General features: G+C 53.3%; 1 protein-coding gene across 9 annotated transcripts in view; it reads left to right on the top strand.

Annotated features, from left to right (window-relative positions):
• The window catches only part of LOC125700997 (myosin phosphatase Rho interacting protein), a 61,986-nt gene that overhangs the window by 16,754 nt on the left and 19,750 nt on the right, over window positions 1-25,482 (top strand). For 2 of the 9 annotated variants that reach the window (XM_048962413.1, XM_048962410.1), the window contains exons 4-17: window positions 4,310-4,461; window positions 6,368-6,452; window positions 9,967-10,168; window positions 11,190-11,349; window positions 11,437-11,703; window positions 16,880-17,021; window positions 17,486-17,602; window positions 18,826-18,882; window positions 19,303-19,371; window positions 19,553-19,642; window positions 19,761-19,870; window positions 20,745-20,783; window positions 23,651-24,236; window positions 25,010-25,126. In XM_048962413.1, coding sequence (XP_048818370.1) covers window positions 4,310-4,461; window positions 6,368-6,452; window positions 9,967-10,168; window positions 11,190-11,349; window positions 11,437-11,703; window positions 16,880-17,021; window positions 17,486-17,602; window positions 18,826-18,882; window positions 19,303-19,371; window positions 19,553-19,642; window positions 19,761-19,870; window positions 20,745-20,783; window positions 23,651-24,236; window positions 25,010-25,126 — 2,193 coding nt within the window. Of the gene's footprint in view, window positions 1-4,309; window positions 4,462-6,367; window positions 6,453-9,966; window positions 10,169-11,189; window positions 11,704-16,879; window positions 17,022-17,485; window positions 17,603-18,825; window positions 18,883-19,302; window positions 19,372-19,552; window positions 19,643-19,760; window positions 19,871-20,744; window positions 20,784-23,650; window positions 24,237-25,009; window positions 25,127-25,482 lie in introns of all 9 variants that reach the window. The other 7 variants (XM_048962417.1, XM_048962416.1, XM_048962408.1 and 4 more) reach the window with 5 other exon arrangements.

The following is a 25,482-nucleotide window of genomic DNA, read 5'->3' as shown; positions in this document are numbered from 1 at the left end:
GCCTGCAGCTCCCTCATGGCCCTACATCCCTGTCATGGCAACCTGAAGCTCCCTCATGGTAGAGTTGACGTGACCAGTGTGGAACTGTACAATTTAAAGCGCAGTTTGCCAAATGCAGATGGAATCCACCTTTTCCTCCCACCCCCCAAAACAGCTGCTGTCCTCTCTTCCAAGCTCCTCATCCCCTGCTGTGTTGTTGGGTCCTGGGGAGCAGTCTCACTGGGTTTCTGCTGTCGGGCTGATTGCCGTGACAGCCCATTGAATACCACAGATAGTTCCTTCCCTTTTGACTGGGTGCCTTTGCTGCAGGGAGATGCCATGCTGGCAGCTGCACACAGATGGGGTCGGATCGGTATCCTGCCCTCCCCCACTCCTTCTCATAAGGGTGGGGAGGACATTTTGCATTTGAAACTCTGATTGCTGTCATCGTGCATCCGTGTCGTGAGAGGAGTGGGGCGTAAAGATAGGATTGTGTTGGCAGGGCTGTGGCATGGGGAGTTTGGCCACCATTTGGTTTGCTCCATGAAGTTCTGGTTCGTGAAAGGCCACCGCAGGAAGCTCAGAGTTTCCACTCAACCCACAGCCCAGCTGAGACCACACTTTCGTCCTCAGCATGGTGTCAATGCTCTCTGCATCTTCTTCCCTCCAGCAGGGTTGGAGATGGAGACGTGGGTGACCACCTGGTGACCATCCCGGGTGGGTAAGGGCCATTCACCAATCATCCCTCCCTGTGCTGACACTCGTGTGGCCTGCAGGGACAGGCTGCAGCCATCCCAGCCATGCGTGACCCTTCAGAGGCTCTTCAGCAGGAAAGAGGTTAACAGGAAGGAGGCAGGCGAGGAGCTGGCTGCCAGCTCCAGACCCCGCTTTGGGGTGGGGAGCAGCTGGGAGCTGCATGCACAGCACAAGAATCGCCTTATAAGGCCAGGACAAGCCAGCTCCAGCCTCCCACTCCGCTCCGGCACTCGCTCCCCAGGCAGGCGCCCACTGGGGATGGGGATGTGGAGGGGATGTGTGGTCCCCAGCACTCTGCCTGGGTGCCTGCGGGGTCGGTGCATGGCACCGGGTGGATGAGGAGCCCGGGGGTGCTCACAGCCGGCTCATTGCCTTGCTCTGTGTTTAGACTCGCTGTCGGTGGACGTAAACACCGGTTCCGTAGAGAAGTGGCCCCTGGCTGAACTCTCCTGCCCTATCCCTGTGCTGTGCCCCCTCCCCAAACTGCTCCAGGGTGGGGGGGAGGAAGAAAATTCTTTCCGCTGGGTGAAAGCAGAGCTGAAATTGTTGTATCTCTGAAAGCGTGGTACAGGGGCCTGGTGCGCAGGGACACGCGTGCACAAGGCGTGCACATTCATCCTCTGAGCTTTGAGCATGTTCCTTGAGGGGGGGACCTCAGGGGTCTGAGCCTGCTGAGGTTTCTCAGCAGTTTCCATGAGCAGTATCTGCCCATATGGGCAGGCTGCAGGTGAGAAAGGTGTGCATAGGTGGCTGAAAGCAGATACCTGCCCACCTGCTGGTGGCTGGGAGCTGCAGAGGATGGGCAGCGCTCCCGGCTGCAGGGAGGTGCAAGAGGGAGAGCACAACCTTTGCTCTTTTGACGGATGGCTGCTCCCATGCATCCTGTGCAGTGCTTGGAGAGGTCATTTTCATCCGCCTTGGTGTAAATCCAGGATTCTCTGCCTGCTAGATGATCTATAAGTGTAATAAAATCCTCCCGCAGCAGAACTCTGCTTGCATTGTGGCCACATTGATAGCATTCTGTGCAGGAAGCATGCGATGCTTTGTGCCTTGCTCCATCCCACACCGTGTCCCGCTCACTTCCCACCCTGAGCATGGGGCTGAGCACCAGGGACAGGCAATGCTTTTAGCAGCTCCCTTTGCAGAGCACTTAAGAGCGCTGTAGATGAGCAGCCTGCTCCTCAGCAGCCACCCTCATGAATATTTTAGCTCAGAGAATTAACATTTGTCAAGAAGCATTTATGGAGGCAGCCTGGATGCTCTTCCTCAGGCGTGCCCAACTCACTGCTAATCTGGGGCAGTGCTGGGAGCCTGAGCAGGGCAAACCCACACCAGAGCCCTTCCTGTGCCACATTGGGGCCAGACAGAGGAGCAGGACCGTGGGGAGCAATCAGCCCCCATCTTCCCTCCGGGCCGGCCAGACCCTGGTGCCAAGGCAACCAGCCTGCCATGCGAGATAGACAAATGGTAGTTTTTTTTGTTCTTTTTTTTTTTTTTCGTTCTTTCTTTCTTTTTTTTTTTTTCTTTTTTTTCCCCTCCTGGTTCTTGGCAGAAAGTAAAATGTCTCTTTTGTTTGGTTTCCTCCTCCCCCTGCCCCATCGCCTTTCTTTAAAGGTTATGTTCCAGATTTCACCAAGTTGACGTTGTGTAACAGCCTGGGAGCATGGCGTGGGCACGGGCGCTGTGCCCCCAAGGCTGGGATTTCTTCTGCAGGGCTCCTAAGGGGCTTCTGCTCCCTCTCTCTCCTTTCTGTTCTGTTCCCCTCCATATTCATTCCTCACACACCATGGGAAGGAGGTAGAGTGTGCGGTGCACAAGTTTGCCGTGTTGGGGTGCTGGAGCTGGGCATGGTCTGGCTCTGAGCATCACCAGTTCCAGTGGATACATGAGCAGAGTGCAAAGCCTCTTGGGTTTGCTCCCCATAGCACAGAATTTGGGGCTTCCTTTCGGATGCTCCCCGGGTACTGCAGCAGAGCTCTGTCTTTGCCCAAGGGCCACATCCTCACTGTGCTCTTGGTGCCATTTGTTCTGGTGCATGCTTCCACCTTGCAGCATTTGCATCTTGCTTGGTTTCAAAGTGCCTGCGTCAGCAGCAAAGAAGGAAATAAACAGATGTAAAGGGATTTAAATCCCAAGCGAGCCAGGCTGCTTGTCTGTCAGGTTCCATCTCCTGCCCAGAGCTATGAGGTGCAGGGTTGCCTCCTAGAGCCATCCCAGCCCCTTTTCCCCCCTGTCCTGGCTGTGTTCCCTGTGCATAAAGGCTGTGGGTGGGGAAGGGGTTGGACCCATGCGGCCGTGCAGAGTTCATGGTCCTGGAGGCCTTGGCACAGCTGAAGGCAAGGGAGACAAAAACGTTTCTAAGACTCCACTTGGAGCTGGGAGAAAGTTTTTCCGTAGGGTTTTTATAGCTACCGGAAAGCAGGGTTTTATTTTTGTTGTCTAAGACAAAAAATCCTCTTAGGAGTTGACTTCCCGTGGCAGTGAGCAGGGGGGGCTGAGCTGGAGACCTTCTGGGCTGTGCTTGGCTTTTCTTCCCCTTCCCCCTGCAGGATTTCTGGATGCTGATGTTGGTTTTCACAACCAAAAATAAGAGGTTTTGATGTCCCTGATGTAAGGTTGGTCCCATTGATGTGCGGCATGGGGGCACCAGCACCTCAGCTCCCTGTGTGGGGTGCTCACACTCCCTCCTTGACCCGTTTGGGGGCACAGCCATGGGGAAAGCTCCTGGTGAAACTGGGATGTTTCCCATATCTGCATATGGATAAGCTGGGGCAGGGGTCTCAGTGAGACCAGCTGAATTTTCTGGGTTGTAGGATGGGGCTTTTGCAGCTCTCCCTGGTCACCTCTTCTGTGCACACTGCTCTTGGATGTGATTTGCTGGAGCCTGTTTCCATGGTAAAAATGTTACCAGCATCTGCCAAAAACTCATCTCCCTGTTGGCCTGGCCATCTGGAAGACGAGAGGGGGCTTTGCTGGGGCACAGAGGTGGTCGTGGGCCGTGTGGGGTGCTCCTTTGGTGCTATGTGTGCAGAGGGGTCCCTCTGCCCAATTCATCTGGGGCTCATGCTGGCCTGCAAAGAGCTGCCATGGTGAGGGGGACCCCTATGTCACCATATCTGGCAGCAGGGCACAGCAGCTGGGGATGGGGACAGCAGGGATGAGGCATTGCCACTGTAAATCGGATGAGCTGGTGCTGCTCCAGATGGACCTGTCAGCTCTTGTCAGCAGTGACACTGATCTAAGTCCCTCTGTGTCCCCTTGGGCTGGGGAAGCCACCACTCATCTTGCTTAACTGCATCCCCTTAGGGCAGGAGGACCAGGAGGTGACACCGTGCTTTCCGAACCTATCGGATAAATGAGGTCCCCTCCATGCCTTGACCCTTTAGAGCATCCCAGTGGCTGCCTGGGAGAGATGTTCCCAATCTCCACGTTTCACTAACTTCAGTGGGCAGAGCTCTGCTTGTGGACAGAGCACTGGGTGTGTAGAATCCTGGTGTCCACCTTGAGAGGTTTAAAGCACTGTGCCCATCTGCTCCTGTCTTCTCACGTATCCCCTTTTTCCTTCCCCTTGCAGCCGACGACGCTCCCACAGGGCACCATCAACATGAACCAGTGCACGGATGTGGTGGACGGGGAGAGCCGCACAGGGCAGAAATTCTCCTTATGCATCCTAACGCCAGAGAAAGAGCACTTCATCCGGGCTGAGAACAAGGAGATCATCAGCGGGTGAGTGCAGGCAGACCAGGGCTGGCTGTCAGTGCTGCCTGGCACTCAGCTCTCCTCTTCTCCTCCTTTTTGGCAAGGTTGGCTTTTCTTTCCCCTTCCTGCTCCCTGGCCTGGCGGATCCCTTCTACCTGCAGCAGGGCAGGAGTGCTAGCAAGCCCTGAGCCACCAGATTCATGGGGTTAGCATGAGCAGCAGCTTGAGTGGATGATTTGAGTCCGTCCTTTGTGCTGTGTCACGAGGCTTTCCAACATCTGTACACCTTGCAGAGCCAGAGACTGAGGAGGTTCAGCTACTGCAGGGAGCTTCAGATCCTAGAGCTCCCAAGCTGCTCATTACTTCTCAAGGCCATCATTCCTAGGTCACTTCAGACCACTTAACATGAGCATATGGTGGTAGATTCTCCAACTCCCCAAGTGCCAGATGCTGATCCAGAAGCATCCCCTGACATCTTCCTGATCCGTCCGGAGGCATGGTACCTCCTCTATGCTTCCTAGCCTGGCACCAACAGAGCTGGTGCATCCCATTGGAACAGTTTCTATTTCCAAGCACTTTCCTTGGTTGTAACTCCCCCATTTAAGTAAGCGGTGGTTGAAATAGGCATTTCTCTGGCAAGAACTTGGGCTTCTGCTCAGATGAGTGTTGTCATGGGACAAAAGTTCCCTACTCCACTGAGACCAATGAGTGTGAGTGACATCAGAGGGGGGCTGGCAGGGTGGATGCAATGATTATACCCCAAAGTATGGTCCCTCATGCCCTGCTGCGTTCTTCTTCTCCCCACGCTCCCATCCACAGCTCAGCCTTTGTTCCTGTCCTGCCAGCAGCACGAGGGAGCAGCATTGCAGAGCAAGGTGGGGCTGATTTATTGCTCATTGGCCCGGCGTTAGATTTGAAGCAGCGCGTTTGCTCCTGACTGCAAGCATTAATCATCCCCAAGCAGTCCCGCTCTGGGCCCAAGCCAAGAGGGTTTCATTTGCAGTTGCAGCACGACAGGAAGATTTCCCCGGCTTGGGGAGAATTTGTTTTACGTTTGTTGCATGCTTCTGGCATTTATTGCTTAACCAAAACCCACTTGATGTGGTCATCTCAAAGCGCTTTACAGCTGCAGCGTGCGAAGTGGGGGAACAGGAGGGCAAAGCACGGAAGTCTGAAGCACAAGCATTTTCCAGCACTGCAGATCCTCTCTGAGCTCCCCGAGTTGCAGGAGTGGCTGTGGGAGAGCCAGAGAGGGTGCTCTGAGCGAGAGGCTCACGCGCGGGATGGGTTTCACAGTGCTGAGTTCATGCTGCTCTTTCTCAGACAAAAGTGCATTGTGTGCAGTGTGCTGCTGTTAGCAGCTCTGGAGGGAGAAGGCCCTCTGGTAGCTCTGGAGCTCTCGGCTGGCTTTCAGGATCCTTGAATCCCTGCCCTGTGCCACCCTCGGCTGTGAACTCTCTCTTGCAGTGAGTGGTGTTGAGCCAAGGCAGCCTGGAGCTGTTCCCTGTCCTTTCTGCCCTCCTGCCTTGCTCTGTGAGTTGCTTTTCTCCCAAGTCTGGGATGGTTGCTGGGTATCGTGGGACCTCAGACCAGCTCAAAGGGATGAGTTCCTCTGCATGTTGAGCTCCAGCTCAGGATAATACTGACAGCCCGACTGCCAACCTCTGAGTGTGGGGGTTTGGGATGGGGGCTGCAGCTCCCTGGCTTTATCTCTGGAGGAATCAAAGGGCTGGCTTATGGGCAGCCTGTCCTGCAGTGCATCAGGACATGTCTGGCTGGTGATGAGATCAGAGCCCCTGCAGTGCAGGAGTACTGTCTTATTCCCCACACCTGCTCAAATGAGTGTTGTCCCTGCACCTGGGAGCAAGTATTGCTTCTGTCCTGTCTGCTGTTGTCAGCACACATCTCACCTGCTGCTCTTCTTTGCCCACAGGTGGCTGGAGATGCTGATAGTCTACCCAAGGACGAACAAGCAGAACCAGAAGAAGAAGAGGAAGGTGGAGCCCCCAACTCCACAGGTAACCCTGGAGGGGCACAGCGTCCCGGTCCCTTGACTCCCTCTTGGGGAGCACTGCTCCCAGCACACATCCCTCCCCAAACCAGCAGGGCACACTCGGTCTCCTGGCACCAGCCCTGCACGTGCTGTCCCAAAGCTTTGTGGTCCCAGGGGCCCGGGAAGAGGTGCTGACCACTCGAGGGGCCGTTTTGGTAGAAGTAGGATGAAATTCCATCAGGCTCCAGTTACCCTGTCGGAGATGACCTTGAAGATAATGGAAATGAAAGGAAAATAGTAAAGGCCAGGGCTGAGCTGGGAGCTCCGGGGGCCGGAGCTGCACTCCCCAGGGACCCGGCGATGGCTTCGCACTGGCTTTGACTATAAATGGTAAAAACCGGGGCCGGCCGTGACTCACTCGTTCCTGCCAAGCTCCCACATGGCCGGAGTGGGGGAGAATCCCACTGATGGGGAATGTGACCCCAAGGCTGCGCTTGTCCTTTGCTGGGGCTGAGAACTGCTGCAGCTCTGCGGCCATCTGAACTCCGCAGGGACTTGAGTGCTGGGCTCCTCTATGGGGCTGCTGCTGTCAGGAAGGGAAAACCACCTTGGGGCTCCCCTGAGCCTCAGTTTTCTGGTCCCCAGCACAGTGATGTCTCCACGCAAAGCTGTGCGTAGTGTCTATTTGAATCAGGTTTTCACCACTCCAGGTAAAGTTACCTTAATCAGTAAGAACAGAAATAATGAGATAAAATGATGCTTTTTCTGCACTGTGCTGGAAGACTGAGGCACTCCTGCTAAGGGATGGGATCATCACAGCCCCTTGAGCATTGGCTCCAATGATGCTGCAGGGGATGTATCTCCTCTGTGGCATGTTACGAGTTGTTTGGCCTCAATCCTGCTGCATGTGGGGCAACCCAGTGAGCTGGTACAGCAGGGCAGGGAGCCCAACCCAGCACTTAACCCAGGCTGGGTTCAGGAAAGGGGACAGAGAGAGGAGGAGAAAGGGGCAAGGAGCCAGAAAAACATCATTCTGGGTTGCATTTTATCGCCATGGCAACTTCTTGGAAACAATACAGGATTCGAGCTCCTGAGCACCAAATAAGGGAAGCGGCTGTGGGGAGGACAGCAACTCCCCATGCATGCAGCCTGACTCCCCGTGTGCTTGGGGATGGGGTGAGCATGGAGCCTGGTGACACTTCTCCCACATTGCATTGAGGCACAGCATCTCTCAGCCTTGTGGGATGCCATCCTCCAAACCTCATCCTGCTTGCAGCTCTCTTTCCACTCTCTCCAGAGCATCCCATTGCTCTCAGCCCTGTGACAGCAGTGGTGCTACTGGAAAAAAAGCTCAAATTCACTTCACAGATCTAACCTCTGTGTGGGACCTGGCGCTGGATGGGTGCTTTGCAGTTGCAGGTGCTCATGGTCAACCTGCAGAGCCGGAAGGGAAATGTGAAAGCACCTTTGCTTCATCCCCCGAATTGTGCCGACGCAGGCAGCAAATCAGTGCCAGGGAGAAAACCAGCACCAAATCCCCCTCTGTGAAATGGCTTCTCCTGAAGTTGGCTGCTGTTCAGCTCTCTCTCCGTGTGCTGGGGAAAGGCTGATTCCTTTCTAAAGACGGCAGCACGCTAATCCGGCGGCGGATCATGTCTGAGAGCTGCTGAGGGATTGATGGACACCTTTGTGATTTAACAACAACAAAAAAAGAGAAGATGTTTAGGCTATTCCTGCCTGTTCTTACTCCCATGCCATTTTCCTTCTCCCTCTTACATCAGGGCTTGGCTGCGCTCCTGGGGCACGAGGCTCATTTTCAGCTCGCCCCATTGTTTTGCACCTTCACCCTGCTGAATGCTGGGATGGGAGCAACACGAGGGAAGCTGGGAAGCTGGGAAGTGAGGCTTGTGCCAACTGCTGCAGTTTGGGCAGGGGTTGCTAGATGCAATGCTGGACTTGTTGTCATCTTTACTTTGCAATCAGCTTGAGGTCTTAGGAGAAGCAGGTCAGGTTTCTCTTTGACTGTTGGCCATGCAGGGGGAGGAGGAGCATGCTGCCCTGTCTGCTCTAAGCTCCTGGGAAACTGAGGCATGATCTGGGGCTGAAATCTGGGGTTGGATGTGCTGCCCTCTGTTTCGGGTTTGCTTTGCATCAGGCTGTGTGAGATGTGTGTAAGGACAGCATGTTGTGGTGTTACTGCAACATGAGATTGCTTCTAATGATGTTGAGACACGCTCCTTTTTTGAGCCATTGGTTCTGGAAGACAAGGAGTTAATTGTGCTGCTTGTTTACAGTGCGCCTTTTGGCCCTCGTTTCTGTGTCTAATTAAATACATATCTACAAATAATTATACGGGGGCGTGTGTGAGAAGTATATAAAGATATATGTCTGACGATCAGCTTTGGCTTTTGAATCAATGGACAGAGCACGGCTAAGGCTGGAAGGACCATGGCAATGTCCGACCCCTCCAAGCAGCAGCACCTCCAGCGAGTTGTTGCCCTCCGGATCATTTACCTCCAACACTGCATTCCTTTAGGATGAAATTTCCGAGGGGACTTTTTTCCATACTGAGGTCATTTGCTGATACGACAAGAGCAAAACATCTGCTGAGGAACAAAGCCAAACCCCACATGAGCTGGGAAAGCTGCTGTGCATCTCACCAGGGCTGCTATGGGGAGCCACTGGCACCATCTAATGTACAGAGCCCCTTGCTTTTATCCTATGGGTGTTGTTCTGAGTAACCTCAGTGCAATACTGTATTTTCCTCTCTAAAAGCAGCATCCTGCTATGCAGTGGGAGCACCCGGGAGGGACACGGTGCTGGATGGTTTTTCTATTTTGTATCAATGGCCCATAACAAACTGGTTGTGACAAATTAAGAACGCAGCTGCTAGTGGCAGGGAATTAATTTTCTTCTACATCCAATATCCTTTCGCTTGATTTCTGGGTTGCTGTTTCTTTTTTTTCTGATGTTACATTATGACAGTGAGCAAATTCATTCCTGGCACGTGGACCTGGCACTGCTCCGTGTTTGTGAAGCCTGCAGACAGAGCAGGGACACCCAGATGCACACACAGAGGGACATGGGGAAGGCTGTGCCGCCTTTGCTTTGGTTACCAAGGCTGCACTGCTCCCCAAAACTGCTGTAGTAGAAATGCTAAGTCAGGGCCTGAAACAGTGATTGAGCACCTGCCGGGAAGGCAGGGCCAACCCAAGGGAGCTCAGCTGTGTACAATGCATCTGAGTGACCAGAAGGGTTGGAGCCAGGATCTCCCTCTCCCCAGACCTCATTTAAGGGCTGACAGTAGAGGTAAGGGTATCTCTTGCTAGATATCCCTGCCTACTTGAGGCCTTCCAAGAGAAAGCAGCTTTTTTTCCTTTGTTTCTGTCCATGGCTGCTGCATTTGGGCTTACCTTCACTTGCTGCAGCCTGCTCTACATTGCTGTGCTTTCTGTTGTGCTATTGTGTTACCACTGTAAAGGTGCAGGGCTTCTCTGGGCACAGAGCCCCTCTCACCCACTGTTCCCTGTCCCCATCAGGAGCCTGGCCCTGCGAAGATGGCTGTGACCAGCAGCAACATCCCCAGTGCTGAGAAGGTCCCCACCACCAAGTCCACATTGTGGCAGGAGGAAATGAGGGGCAAAGAGCCAGCAGACACGAGCAGCAGCATCAGCCCAGCACAGAGCCCGGTGCAGGGGGCTGCCAGTTCCCTGAAGGATCCCATATTGGACAGCAAGGAAGGTAAGGTGATGCCACGTGGCACTGGGCACCCTACCCTGGTGTTCCTGCTTGAGCAGGAGTTAGGACAGGTGGACCCTGAGGTCTCTTGCCAACCTCAGCTGTGTGATTCTGTCATTCTGAGAAGGAGGTCGTGTCTCATCAGCACAAACTTGCTCAGTAAGACTAAGCTTATAAGTTAAAATGCTTACACAGGGCTCCTGGGGGCCACCTGTTCTCACATGGGGAGGAAAATGGGAGGGGGAATGCTTTCATAGCACCTCTGTGGCCCCCTGAGGCAGCCCATAGGGTGTGGGGGCTGCCAAGCCCTGAGTGCTGCTTCCTCATCCGGCCCCTGCAGCAGGGCCCTGTTTATATTTGGTCTCCCTGATTAGTCCATGGAAGGCGCCTGGGGCCACAGTATTGTTCTCCCTGAAACAATAGGGGCTGGGGATTTTTCCTGCCCTGGGCTGAGGATAAGTTTCCTTTATCTGCATGATGGGAGCAGAATAGAGCTGCTTTCTTCCTGCTCCCAGTGCAAAGAGTGATGCATCTGTTGTGTTTCCTTGGAGCTGTGGCTGCTGCTTGGAGGGACAGAGGTGGGAATGGGTGGAGGCTTTCACGCTATGCTTCCCCCTGAAAAAAGAGAAGCTTCCTTGCTCATATAAAGCCTACTCAGTTTCTTCGAAACAAGAAGAAGTGAAAAGTGCTAGAATTCACACCTTTCCTATGCTTTTTAATGGGAGAGACTGTGAATGTTCATGTTGTCCCCACCTGGGAATAACGTCTGTGCCACCCCACACCTCACTGGGATTCTGTAAGGTATCTTGTGCCCCCAGGATTGCCAGCTCCCTACAAGCCTCTCCCCTTCTGCACAGGCTAGAAGGGTTGGGATTGGGGTCAGGGTGGGAGAGCCTATGATGCTGAGGGACTCAGACTGTCCCTGCTCTCATTTCCTGCACCGTTTCTGCTTGGAATCGTGACGTTTTTTTTGTTAAAAGCAAAACTCAGACTTAAAACCGAATGTGTTTGTCCTGTCCCTTAGACGAGAGCTCCATGAATGGGGACCGGATAGACTGTGGGCGGAAGACTCGTGTTGAGAGCGGCTACTTCTCCTTGGAGAAGACCAAGCAAGACTCGAAGCTGGAAGAGCAGCAGCTGCCTCCACCACCGAGCCCACCCAGCCCCAGCACCCCAAACAACAGGTACAGTTATCCCAAATCGCCCTCACAGGAGCATGCCCAGCCCTTTCCTTCCCCAGGTACCCGATCAGGCGACCGAGTGATTCACAGCTTTTCTCTGAACTCCTTGGACTCGAAGAGCAGTTGCCCCATGCACAAGGACTCCAGCAGAGATGTAGGAAAGGGAGCTGAAAAATCGGGGCGTCCCCTTTCTTTTAAAGCCAGCCGGCAGTACACAACCCTGGCCGACGTTCCCAAGGCCATTAGGATCAGTAATCGTGAGGCCTTCCAGGTGGAGAGGAAGCGGCTGGAGCGGAGAACCCGGGCACGTAGCCCTGGGAGAGAAGAAGTGGCCCGGCTCTTTGGCAATGAGAGAAGGTAAGGGATGAGTGGTTCACCTCCCTCTTGCATGCTTGCAGCATCAGTGAGGTTTGGGGTCGCCCTCCCCGGTGCAGCCCTGGATGGGAGGTATTGGCAGGCTGTGTTGTGAATCATAGAGCTGTGGAAGGGTTGCGTTGGAAGGGACCTCAAAGTCCATACAGCTCCAACCCCTGCTGTGGGCTGGCTGCCCAGGGCCCATCCATGGCCTCGGGCACCTGCAGGGATGGGGCAGCCACCACTCGGCAGTGGTGCCAGCACCTCACCACCCTCTGAGTAAAAAATTCCCTCCTAACATCTAACCTAAATCGCTCCTCTTTTACTTTGGCCCCTTTGCATTGCAGCAGTTGTGGATTTTGGGGCAACCACGTTGTCCATGCGCACCATCCAGGCAATATGGTGGCCTTAGCAGTGGATGTCAGCCTTGTGACATTTGGATGCTGCATTTGCAAGCAAGCCCACCCTCCCTGTCCCCTCCCCGGCGCGGCACACGCGGGCAGCTGGCACTGTTAATTAGGTTAGCTCTCTAAATGGTGCTAGAGCCGGGTGCGTTATGCAACTGCTTAATGAGCTGAGAGAGGTTTCAAAATGTCGTGGCATTAATCTGGGAGAAGAGAGTCGGGTGCGGGGCTGCAAACAAGCTTAGTGCAGAGGAGGTGAAGAGGGCATCTGCAGGCATGCTCAGCAGTCATTGGGTGAGGTGAAGGATGTGTTAGTGCAGCGAGGGCAGCAGAGCAAACCGGGAGATGGGCCCCGGGCGAGAGGACTATCTGCCAGTCTGATTTTCTCGCCTTGATTTTCCTCTGGGCATGTTCTCTCTAGTGTGATTTCAGCAGCGCTGCTGGTTCGTTTCTTCACAGCCCCTAAAGGACTGTTTTCCAGCCTGGCATCTGAGAGCTGGGAGCAGGTGTGGGAGCTTTGTGCCCATGCTGTGGGTTGGCAGCAGGATCCTGCCTCTCCTAATCCCGTCCCGGCACTGGCAGCACGCAAAGGTTGGGGCAGAGGAACAGGGCATGGGATTGGATTTCTCCCTGCCTTGAGAGTTCAGAGGGGAAGGGTGCCAGGCAGGACCCCTGGTCACCCCAGCTGGGGACAGGGCTGATAAGCTCAACTTGCAGTGTGTTAGTTCAGATATGGGTGACATTGTGTCCCTGTGTGGTTGCTTGCATGGTCCCCAGTGCCGACAGTCTCTTGCTCCAGCCCCCATGGGCACTGTGCAGTTTTGGGATCTGGCATGCCAAAAGGAAACTGGGATCTGCCAACAGGACAGAGAAGGCAGAGGTTTGCACGCAGGTAGTGGGGATTACAAGAGAATGTTGCTGCCAGGCAGTGCCTTTTTTTAATGTCAGCTCCATGCAATTCCTGCTGGAAGGTGCCTTTTCCAGAGGAAAATCTGTTTCTACCAGCTCAGCTGGACTCCTGGGGCCTTTAGCAGGAATGCATTGAAATGGGCAAAATGTCTCCTATTTCTCAGAGCTGTACTGAGAGATGGGCGGGGGTCTTGTGCCCATGGAGCTGACCCCAGTCCAGCATAGGGTGCGGAGTCTGGGGGTGAAGGATGCAGCTCTGTGGGCTGCTCATGTCCAGATGGGCTCAGCAAGGCGCAGGGAGGCAGTTCAGCATCGCACCAGAGAGCTCCCATCTGCCCTGCTCACCTTGGCTTGGCTGCTTTATAAATACAAGTTCACTGAGTGCACAGATTCCTATCATATTTTTTTTTTTTCCTCCCCCTTCCAAATTCAGGCTGTGCTTATCAAGGTTGAGCAAATACAGTAACTCACGTGCATGCTGCAGGGTCTGCTTCTCCTGCCGGATTTAGCACTATACCTGATCCTCCTCCTCCTCAGTAACCCACTAACACATCTGTGAGCATTTGCCTGAAGTCCTTTACCCATGCATGAACACCACAGGCAGCATCAGGCATGGCTCAGCTTTGCCTCTGGACTCTCAGTGCAGCCAGACAGGCTCGCTCTGGTTATCTGGGTGTTTTTGTCCCTTCCTCCCATTTCCTTCTAACCCACTGTAAATCAGCACAGGAGTGTCAGAGCTACGGATGAAAAAGAGCTCTGTACCCGGTGTTCCATCCCGAGTGACACACCTGTGGTCTGAGCTCCAGATAGAGCTGTTTTTCAGGCTCCTGCCCTGTCTCCCCATAGTAAGAGCTATTACGTGACTGATGCCCATGACTGTGCTGGAAATATTCCATGTCGATCATTAATTCCCAGCACTTAACTCCACGCCCCGTGCAGACGTCTGAGCTTGTGGTTGCTTCTGAAACATGCATCAGAAGGCAGCGCCGAGCAGGAGATATCTGTGGGATTTTGGCACGTGGGGGTCTGTGGAGTGCGAGTTCCCTCTGCTGGCACACACAGGGTGGGGCCACGGCTGTGCAGCCCACAGGGATTGAGCCACATCCCTGCTCCCTCATCCCAGCCCTGGGCAGGATGGGGCCGTTTCCAGGCAGTGATTTGGAAACCCCAGAGATGAATCTTCAAGCCCATTTTGCACAGCAAAGGGGGCTGTGGCAGATGCAAGCTGAATCCCGTGTTTTTGGGTGTCAGTCCCTGTGTGCCAGCAGAGCGGGGATAAATCTCGGTGCATCTCAGCAGCTTTGGAAGCTTTTGGGAGAGGTGTTGGTGTTGGATGGGGTGTCCTTGTGGTGCAGGAGCCCAGAGCTCGCTCCCTTGGCTTTTCTTGCACTCTTTCTGCACTGCAGCCTCTGCAAATGCAGCTTTTCCAATTGCCCCCATGCTCTGCTTGTGCTGGAAGGAGCCTGCTGTGTCAGAGTGCAGCCAGGGCTGGCGATTGTTTCTAACCTCAGTAAGCAGCAGAGCTACTTTTCTTTCTCAAATTCCTTCTCTGGAGCTTCTTGGGATGTAAGGCTTTGCTCTGGATGCTGCTGCAGCAAAGACACAACTGCCTGCTCTCTAAAACAGAGCTTTCTTTTCCTTTTAGAACTATCTTCTTTGTTTTTGTGTACCTTTGGGGAAAATTCCTCGTCCTTTTCTTGAGGCTCACTGTCTCTCTTGCTGCTAAATAATGAATGAATCCACTACAGATAATCCCTTTCCTCCAGTCAGAGAACACTGCTTCAGTGACAGCTTGCTGGCTGTGAGAGCTCTCCTTCCCCCTGCACACACCCCCCCAGCTAACAGCCTCAACCTGCAGCTCAGGTTCCATGCCTGGCAGAGATGAGCAGCCCGCAGAGATGAGCAGAGCTCCCTGGGATGAGTTCCATAGTGCAGCACCGAGCAGCAGCACAGCTTTCCAGCCGCTCCATCCCTCCCTGCCTGCAGCACAGCACTGTCAGCATGGAGCTGCGTTCACAGGGACCCCTCACAGTAACCTCTCTGAAACACTGAGCTGGTGGGACACACGATTCTTTCCTGTAATCCGAATGCTATTAACCCTTGGGGCTGTGATTGGGTTGCAGTGATTTTTATTTTTTAATTATTTTTATTATTCCCTCCTCCTTTTTCAATGATGAATTACTGGAATAGTTTTGATTTTGTTTTGTATGTAGATGCAGATATATAATTTCCTCTTCTGTTCATTCATTTTCCAGCCTTGTTTTCTTCCAGGTCTTGTTGCTCTCCACCTTCTCCTGCTGTGTTGCTGTGTGACGTGTCCGCCTTTACTTCGCCTGCTTCGCTACCATCTCATCTCAATCTCAAGCCGTAGAACAACCTGGTGGTGCAGCCCCTTTCATGAGAAATCAACCTGCTTTTGATTTTGTTTTTATGGTTGTTTTTTTTTTTCTCTTGATTTGTTTTTCTTCAGGCCTTCATCTGTTAGGGCGCAGATAACGTTAATTCACAAACCTCTTCCTCCTTCCTAAACTGAGTCTCAGAGGTTTGGGCCCAGGGGTGAAAAGGGGACGGCTGGGTTAAAAACTCATCTCCAAAACAGTTCTCCGTGTGTCGGTGATGGAGGATGTAGATTTGTGCTCTGTGAGCTGGGTGCTGTGACGCACATCTCACCTGAGCAGAACATCCCAGGGAGATGGAGAGCCCTGCGTGAGCACTGGGATCTGTGTGCTCCCACTCTGCAAACTGGGAGGCAGTGGGTGCTGAACAGATGTCCCCAGAAACATCACAATTTAAAAAGCAAAGCTCCCCCCGGCCCAGTTCAGTTCCTTGGTCCTGGCAGCCTGGCTCTGAGCAGCAGCTCCCACCGGGCTGAGCTGTGCTCGGAATGTGTCTGACTGATGGGATTTGGTGCAATGTTAGTTTAAAACTAAACGTCTCATGGTTTTTTATTTTGTTTTTTAAGTTCTAATCTGCTGTTCTTTTTTTTCTTTTTTTTTTTTTTGTGAAAAGTGTTAAAACAAAAATGTTTTTAGATAACCTGTTTTCCCTCATGTGGTTACCCTTGTGATTTTCGTGCATGTTGAGGGTTCCTGATTTTAGATGTCCAGATGCTGTTTTGGGATCCTGCCTGGGCTGAGTGTTTTGGAGGGGTTCAAATGGGAATTGAAACCTCACAGCTTGGGGCTCAGCTGATTTGTGTCCTGAGGATGGATTACTGCTATGCTTTCCCAGGTTGTGCTCAAAGCCCAGAGGCTGGTTCTTGCCCAGACCCTTGGGGGTGCCAGTTTGAGACCAGCAGGTCCTTAAAAAATTCTGTTATTTTCACTCCTGTGGGTCAGCAGACAGCTTTTCCTGCTGAAATGGCACTTTTAATTCCACCTGCAGAAAGCATTTTTTTTGCCTATTGGGAGCATCCTTCTACAGGGCGTGTGCTGCTCCATTGTAGTTCTCCATCCTGGGAAAGCTGGGTGCTGTGATGTGGTGAGGGTGCCCAGCTGCAGGTAGGGGCCGGGTGTGCTCCTGCTCCCTCCAGCTGCCTTGCAGGCCAGCTTCAGCAGAGGGCATGGGTTTTGTGAGGGATGCCCGACTTACAGCTGGATGCTCCAGTTTGGTGCATGCCCTGCACGGATTGAGGTTTTACAGGATACATGCAGGGTGATGTGGAGCTGCCCAGCTCCCAGTGGGGTGTCATTTTTGTGCTCTGCAGTCTCAGGTTGTTGGTAGCTGCAGCATTATGCTGTAGGAGCAATGAGTCGAGCAGTTGTGCAGTGACTTCAGGCAGCCCTCGCGTGTGGGGACTGTGAGCTCCATACAACTCTGCTCGTGGTTTAAGCAGCTCTGCCTTCCCCTTTCTGTCTGTTTTCCAGGCGATCTCAGGTAATTGAGAAATTTGAGGCATTAGACATCGAGAATGCAGAGCACATGGAGACAAACGTGCCAGCAGGAGCTGCCCTGTCCAGCGAGACGCGGCAGGGCAGGAGTGAGAAGAGGGTCTTCCCAAGGAAACGGGTAAGCAGTTTCCATACAGCCATAGCACCACTGAGGTCTCATGGTGGGGTTTGGGTTGAGCACAGTGGGATTGGGTGCAGGGCAGCACTGCTGGTTCAGCCCGTGCATGTTTGCTGCTCACTGCTCTGCTCTCTCAGTCCAGGTGCAGGTCAGGGCAGAAAATCAGGTTGTCTCTTTTCTATCCTCTGGAATAGAAAGAGGGAAACGTCAGATCTAGCACAGCAGGACACATCCTCATGGCATGAAATAACAAAAAGAAACAGGCAGTCTTGAGTCCCACTTGTGCTCAGACGTATTGGGAGCAGTTTATTCCCTGAGAAGCCTGAAAAAAGATCTTGCCAGTGAGGTGACACTTGTTCTGAGCCTGACGTGCCCCCGAAATATGTGGGTTTTTGTGCCATGAGCCAGGGAGCAGGACTTGCTGCCCTAGTTCTGTGCTGACCCAGGTTCTGCTGTCTGCACAGGACTTCACATGCGAAGGGACAGCCATGGGCTCCATCCTGGACGTGTCTGCATCTCCGCTGTCCCCACACCGCCGGGCCAAGTCACTGGACAGAAGGTCCACAGAGTCCTCCATGACGGTGAGCCACCAGGGCTGTGTCCTCTGCCCCGTGGGTGAATGCCAGAGCCTTTCCCAGGCAGCTCCAATGGAAATCTCCTCATCTGCTCTCCCCTTAGCCAACACATAGGGCATCTGCTGTGGTTGGTGTTGGAGCAGATGGGTTTGACTTGAATCAGGTGTGGCTAATGCTGAGAGTTAGAGCTCTGCTTTTTGCCTTTTCCCCTCTACTGCTGCAGAAATTAAAACAGGCAGTGCTTCATGACTGGTGCATATTGGAGTAGCGGGTACCAAGCCAAGTTTGCATTTGGTTTTGTTAGGAAAGCTAATACATGGCCCAGTTTTCTATCAGTACTTCTGTGATGTTTGTGCAGTTGCAAGCTTGTGTTAGTGGAACAAGGTCTTCCATTTGCATGTTCCAAATGCTCACCAGACCTGGAGGCAAACAGTGCAAAACAAGCATGGAACACCCTCCACTCTCTCTCCACCCTTTGTAGGAACAGAATAAATACACTAATCTCTGAGAAGGATTACTTAGCCATTGTAAATACATGATATTTACATTTTTCATGGATGGACAGCTCGTATTCAAGGACTTCTCAAAAATGCAGTAGCTTAGCATTTCTGTGGGCTGTTCATGTAGACTTGTACTGTGACAAGAATGACTTTAAAATTCTTGGTAATAAAAAGGTACAAAAAGTGCATATCAAGTGACAATGCACATCATCTAATGTGACTGCAAGAAAAACTTGCAGTCAGTGGGAAACATTCCCTGCATCCCTCCTAGTGCTTCTGGGAGTGATCCCACACTGCTGAGTGCTTTCCTTGCTGACTGCAGGAAGTAGCAGGTGCTGTTTTTGTGCTGGGATTGCCTGTATTTCCAGGCCCTGAACATAGGAACTCAGCCTGGTGCTGGATCCATGTGTGGAATTGCAGGTGCATTTTCACTCCTGATGGATGACAGAGGGACAAAAATGCATGCAGTGTTGCTAACTCTGTGCTTCTCCTTCCATTGTAATTCTGGTGCAACAGTAGGAAATCACAGCTGCTAGGAAGGAGACAGCCTACATAAATCATACAGCAGATCCCTGTGCCTCCTTGGAGCAGACATTTAGCCCCCACGCAGCGCGGTGATCCAGCTTCACCGCTGCTGGTTCCTTTGATTGCTGTGCTGGGTTTTGTCACCCTGTTGCCTGTTCCCAAGCTGGATGTGGCCACTCTGACTGCATCTGTCCTTCCTTGCAGCCTGATTTGCTGAACTTCAAGAAAGGCTGGCTGACAAAGCAGTATGAAGATGGGCAGGTGAGTTGGGGGCAGCTCCTACCTGCTCCAGTGTGCCTTGTGCCTGGGGCTCCACACATGTGGGTTCCTGCAGCCTGGCTGCAGTCAGTCCTGGGGCATGGGTGGCAGTAGGAGTGTACAGAAGATGTACACGCATAAAACAAGTGCCAGGGATGGGCTGCAGCTCAGTTTTTAGATATCATGGATAAAACAAGAGTATTGTATTGCTTTTTTTAATTTAAAAAAACAAAAAAGCTTCGTCTTGCCAGGGGAGCTCATGGAGGGCGCTTGCTGTATTTCATCATCGCTTGTGGGGTTGAAGCACTGCAGCATCCTTTGTGTTGCTGCCTGCTCCTCTCTCCCCAGCCCTTTGGGGGGGCTGCTTGTGGAGCTGGGAGGGGAGGGGCTGTTGGTAACTCCTCTGTGCTGGTTGTTTCGTAGTGGAAGAAGCACTGGTTTGTGCTGACTGACCAAAGCCTGAGATACTACCGGGATTCAGTGGCAGAGGAGGTAGGTGTCACTCTGTGGGGGGAAAGCCATTGCTGCTGGGCTCTGTGCTCCCTACAGCCCTGCTTGTTGTCTCCCTGCAGTGCATCTCACCAAACCCTACCCTGCACCTCCTGCACAGAGCCATAGTGCTTTTGATTTGCAGTGTGTTACAGCATCCTTTATCTCTCTCTTCTCTCTCCAGGCTGCAGACCTGGATGGAGAAATTGATTTATCAACGTGCTACGATGTCACTGAGTACCCGGTTCAGCGGAACTATGGCTTCCAGATCCATGTAAGGACGGTGTGGGGCAGGGATGCTCAGTGTTGGGTGCTTGGGGTGGCTGTGGGGTGTGCAGGATGGTGCTGGTGGGTGCAGCCCACAGCTCTGAGCCGATCCCTGCTTTCCTCAGACGAAGGAAGGGGAGTTCACCCTTTCTGCCATGACGTCTGGCATCCGTCGCAACTGGATTCAGACCATCATGAAGCACGTTCGCCCCACCACTGCGCCTGATGTAACGAGGTAAGGGGAGTCACGGCCCCTGCACTGCTTGGCTGTGCAGAAGGAGCTCTTCCTTGTCCCTGTGCTTTCCGCTTTCTGAGCCTGTCTGCCCCCAGAAGCTCTGCCTCTTTCTTAAACCCCTCTCTCTGGGCTTGATCTGGATATACTTTGTGGGTGTGCAGATAATGCTGAGTTGCTCTTACGGGTGCAGTTTTCAAAGAGGGTTGAAAATGTGGCTTTAATTTGTGCGTAGGAATATGAAATACTGTTCCTATATCAAGGCTCCTCTGGATTCCCACCAGGTATTGTGAAACCACTTGGATTCAGCTGTGCTGGGTTCCCCCTTTCCTCTGGCTACTGTTCAGCATGAGCTGCCTGGCCCTGCTGTGGGTCACAGGGCTGAAGGAGAAGCTCTTTGGCTCTGATAGACTTTAAACTCCATCCAGCGAACCGCCTCCCTTCTCTTTCGATATTCCAGCTAGCAGCAGCTCCTTCCCCTTGCTCTTTAGCAACATCTGTGTCTCCTCCTGCCACCAGTGCCAGAGGAAGGGGCCCCTTGGTTCCCTGCTGTGAGCGCTTGAGGCTGAGAGAAAGGGCGTTTGAGCCCCTCACAGCTAACCAACCATGCCAGCCACACTCCCATGGGCTTCCCAGACACGGCCACAGCATTCACTGTCTCCTGTCTTTACTGTGGCTGCAGCCAGTAGGGTTTTGCCAGGTTTGCCCCTGCCTTGGTGGCATGGCTCTTCTCACTGGCTCTGCTGGCTGGGGATGCTCCGACCCCTACGCCCACCCTGCTTGGCACCCATTCCCAAGCTCCAGTGGGTTCACAGGATATCAGGGAAGCCACCTCTCTCTTCACTCCTCTGTGTGTTTGATTTTCATGCAATCCCAGGAAAAACTTCTCTTTGAAACTATCCGTGCTGAAGCCCAGGTTGGAAAACTGTGTTCTCTCCTGTATTAACATGTTGTGGTTTGTATATCTTGTGATTCACTGCATGCTCCTCCTTTTCTGCACCTCGGATGGGAAGTTCTGCAGTTTTCATTTATTTTTCTTTCTTTTTTCTTTTTTTTTGTTTTTTGTTTCCCCCTTTATTTTTCTTTTCAATGAAAGCCAGAAAGAAGGGAAGAAGCAACCTGGTCTTGACAGTTGATTCCCCCACACTGGTGCCTTCTGATGTGACTAGATGTGAAGATGAAGACCAAGGAAATTTGAGGGGACCTCTCAGCCCTTTAAGAGCCATATCTATGCATAGCCTAGCAGGTTACTGCATCTCGGTGCTCCTGTGCTCACTGTCTGCTGCCCTGAGCCCACGTGGCATGGTTTGACTCGGCTTTACCCTGCAGAGAAGGTCTGGGTGCTGGTCGTGCAGTAACTTGCTACGCTGCATAAACAGACGGCAGCTCTGAACCCCGGGCTGATGATGAGGGCTTTATAGGTGCACTCGTGTTGTTTTTCACTGGACTGCTTCCAAGTGGGGTGCACGTGGGTTTGAGGCACAGCACTGCACTGCAGCTCTGCGTGCACCAGGGCTCTTTGACAAGCCCTTGGGCTGCGGTGTGAGCGCAATGTAGCACAGCCTGTTCGGTGTCTTTGATGCACTGTTGGCATCCTCACCCTGTGAGCAGCTTGGGATGGGGCTGCTGGCTCCCATCACCCTCTTCCACGTCTCCACTGGGCCCAGTGCATGCTTCCTTGTTACTCAAGTCTTAATTACTGTTTATATCCTAGCGTGTGGCAGCACCCTGGGGGGTGGGTGCTGCCCTGCTCCCTGCTCTGCCATCTCCAGAGGTGCTAATTACACAGCAATGGCCATGCAGGTGTAAAGCACGCAAAAGGAGCAAAGAGGCTGCTTTAGCCCCTGGTTGAGCTCCTAGCCCTGATGCCCCCCAGTTCCCATGCTCACCTTGGAGCTTGTGCCGTGCTTGCAGCCACCCCTGTTAGAAACCAACTGTCTGTTGCCTGCTCTGTAAATCTCTCATCTCCCCTTGCCACGTGGTGCGAATTTATCTGGAAGGGAGGAGGTACAAAATGAGTGAGTAGCATCAGTAGCCATAGGGTGCTGCTGGGAAACAGTGCTAAATTTGGGGGCTGTCTGCTGAGTTTCCCAGCACTGTGCCCTTTGGGGATCTGTGCAGGAGGAATGGGCTGGCAGGAGGTGGCACCTGTAAGCATGCCGAGGTTCATAGAGTCCTTGGACATCCCGAGCGGGAGGGAACCCGTAAGGATCATGGAGTCCAACTCCTGGCTTCTTCCATGTGGTGTTCAGAGCAACGTCCTTTCTGTTCCACAGCAACATCCAAGGGACCTCAGGACTCCCCTTCTTCCTACTGCTCCATTTTAAGACTTCATCTCCTTTCTGTTTTACTTATTTAAAATGCAGTCGTAATCCCTGACTGACAGCACATTGAGCACTTGGCTGGGAGTGTGCTCTGGAGTCGTGCAGCAGCATCCTGTGGGTGTGGAGTGAGTTTTCCATGGTGCCTTCTGGGTTTGTTAAGGAAGGAGTTATCTCCAAGCTAGTCTCAGCCAGTGTCTGCCAGAATTTCTTGAAACCCAGCTCTGTTGAGCCTGTGGTTTGGTTGTGGATGGAGGTACATTGGAAGATACTGGCTATGGACACATGCAGTTCTGCTCCAGTCTTTGTTTTGAGGAGAGGGGTTTAATCTGTGTGCTGGAGGAGCCCTTCTGTGCTGCTGCCTTTGGGACCAGTGGTGCACATGGGCTTGTGGAGCACTGTGAGCATTGATCTGCCTGCAGTGAAGGGCCCAGACAGGTGCCCTCTGGCTCTGCTCTCTGTGCCCTTCTGGAAAATTCAGCTGGACTGTGCTGGAACCCTGTGGTTGTGCAGGATGTGGGGCCCAAGGGCTGTGCTGCAGGAGGCATCTGGGGTTATCCTGGTAGCACAGGGATTGGCAAACACCTGCTGTTCTCTTGGGAGAGGATTCCTCTGCAAGGTTAACACACAGCTATTCTCTTTATTTTAATTTTGATCTGCATGTTCCAAGGCTGGCATGTCTGCCTCTAATGAGCTAGTATTGCATCATGAGCTGCCCGTAGGTTGGAGGTGGTATTGCCCTTCCCTGTTCTCTTTCCCTGCTTGATGAGTATGTCTCCCCTCTCATCCCTCTAACGCAGCACTGAAAGCCATTCCTTGCTTGAGAAACGGCGTTTTAGGGGATGGCCATGGTGTGTTGTGTAACTCTTGCTCTCCTCATTGCACCAACTGCAGCACCCATGGCAGATACGTGCCTTCAGTGTTCACAGTGGCACGGAGAAGTTTTGGGCCCTGTTCACAGCCTGACTCTGCTGAGCTTGAGGAAAACCCGACCCCAGTTACCAAAGGCATCTTAGAGTGGCTCTGTGCTTCTCTGCAGTGCTGAAGCCAGGCTGACTTTGTTGGGACTGGTGGGATCCTCTCTGCTAGCCCACGGTGTGGCCATGCTGATTAGTCTGTGCACATGGGCAGGTGCTGGAAGAGCACCTGAAGCCTTTCCCCAGCCCATGAAGGTGGTTTGGGGCCACTGCTGGCCTTGGGGTGGCTGCCAAGGAGGAGTGTGGTTGGGATCGGCCACCCCCTAGGGCCGCTTGCACTGTGGCTTCGCACGCCGGCACAACCTGAAGAAGGGCTGCTGTGCCCGAGAAGTGATGGGAGATGGAGGGGTAGGGGGACGCACACTTGGCTTTGGCTTGGGCTTTGGCAGCCCCTCTCCACCCAGCTCTTGAAGGCATGCGTGGAAGTGCCTGGCCACCTTGAGCACCCGGTGACGCTTTCTTTTGCTCTCTCTCTGTCCCTGCAGCTCCCTACCAGAGGAGAAAAGCAAAACAAGCTCATCCTTTGAGCCCAGCCCAAAGCCCAGCGAGAAGCAGGACACGGAGCAAACAGAGCTGGACTCGGAGCAGAAGCGGAGCCGTGCACGGGAGCGCCGGCGAGAAGGACGATCCAAGACCTTTGACTGGGCTGAGTTCCGCCCCATCCAGCAAGCCCTGGCTCAGGAGCGTGCCAACGCCGCCGACTCCTCCAAGAGTGGCACCGCTGCCTTCTCCAGGGACAGCAGCACCGCCGACACCGACCCAGGAGAGCTGGAGCGGGAGCGGGCCCGGCGGCGCGAGGAGCGGCGCAAACGCTTTGAGATGGTCGACACGGTGGATGGAGCAGGGCCAGAGGAGACACTGAGGATGGAGGTGGATCGGATCCTGCCTGTCCCCTCGGACATCAAACCGCAGAACGTCCACGTGGAGATTGAGCAGCGGTGGCACCAGGTGGAGACCACCCCGCTGCGGGAGGAGAAGCAGATCCCCATCGCTCCCCTGCACCTCGCTCACACTGAGGACCGGGATGAGGGGCTGGCAAAGCAGCACCTGACCACGCTGCTGGAGAAGGAGGTAAAGCAGGAAGCCTGAGTGAGGGTAAAAAAAGCTGTGTTTATTCCTGCTTTGGGATAACAGTGAGCAGAGATGTGCTGTCAGGGTGCCTTGAGACATAGATCCATGTTCATCCTCTGTTCCCAGTGCTGCTCTTGCAGGTAGCACCCCATTGCCCTGTCCAGCCCGCATCAAGCGGAGATGCTCCTGGTGTTTGTTACCCTGCCTTCCCCTAATGAGATGAGCACAACTGAGGCATATTAACCAGACTCTACATTTAAGCTCTTAATCCTGTTTGCCTCTGCAACTGTAGAGATTTGTGTCTACAGTTATGCCTACAAAATCATAAATGGGCTGGAACTGCAGTGCGTGCCACAAAAGTTCCCTTCTTGTGAGCCTACATCAAACAATCTCAAGATTTTAGGAAAAGAATAGGTGGCTCAGCTCACTTGGAAGAGGTCCACATGTGGGATAACAAAGGTCATTGTTAGTCAGGATTGAGGTGTATTAACTGGAATGAAAGAGGTACAGGCACAGAGTAACCAGGAGCATCGCCAATCTGAACTGGGGTGGGATTTGCCTGGGCCATGCCTGGCACGAGCTGGTGCCGTTCCTCCTTTGCCACATTGAGCTTCATGAATTAAACTCAAACACAATGCAGTTCTTTCAGGGGGAGGGGCTTTGCCTGTTAAAATGAAATCCTGGTTGCAGAGCAGTGCTGTGGGAAGCCCCGTGCTCTGATGGCTGAGCCCGTGCCTGCTCACTGGACTCTGTCTCTGTTCGTGTCCCTCCAGCTGGAGCAGAAACAGAAAGAGGCCCTGGAGCTCCTGGAACAGAACCGACACCTGCAGGACCAGCTGAAAGTGGCACTGGGTCGGGAGCAGAGTGCCCGTGAGGGCTACGTGTTGCAGGTAGGAGAGCTGGGAGGAGAGGGGAACCCATCCTCCCCTGCATCAAAGGGACTCCACTGTGCTTTGGTGCGAGCACACCCCAGTTCGTGGCGATGCACAGCGCTGAGCAGGCTCCAAGAGATTTGACCTGCTTGGAAAAGTTGCTGATTCTGTTGATTTAAAAGGTTTGCCTGCTTATGAAAACATCTGGTTTGGTTTGCAGCAGGCAGGAGATAATGCTGCCTGTTGTCTTCCCCAGGAGAAGCTGTAGATAGGATCCCAGCAAAGCCCATCTCTTGTCCACTCTGTACTGTTTGCCTTTGCAACAGCTCTGATCCCCCTTCCTGAGTCCCAGGTGTTCCTGTCACACAGCAGGA

Source organism: Lagopus muta, chromosome 15 (assembly GCF_023343835.1).
Source record: "Lagopus muta isolate bLagMut1 chromosome 15, bLagMut1 primary, whole genome shotgun sequence".
Classification (NCBI taxonomy): domain Eukaryota; kingdom Metazoa; phylum Chordata; class Aves; order Galliformes; family Phasianidae; genus Lagopus; species Lagopus muta.
The sequence above is the reverse complement of the archived record's forward strand: the minus strand, read 5'-3'. Positions and strand labels throughout refer to the sequence as shown.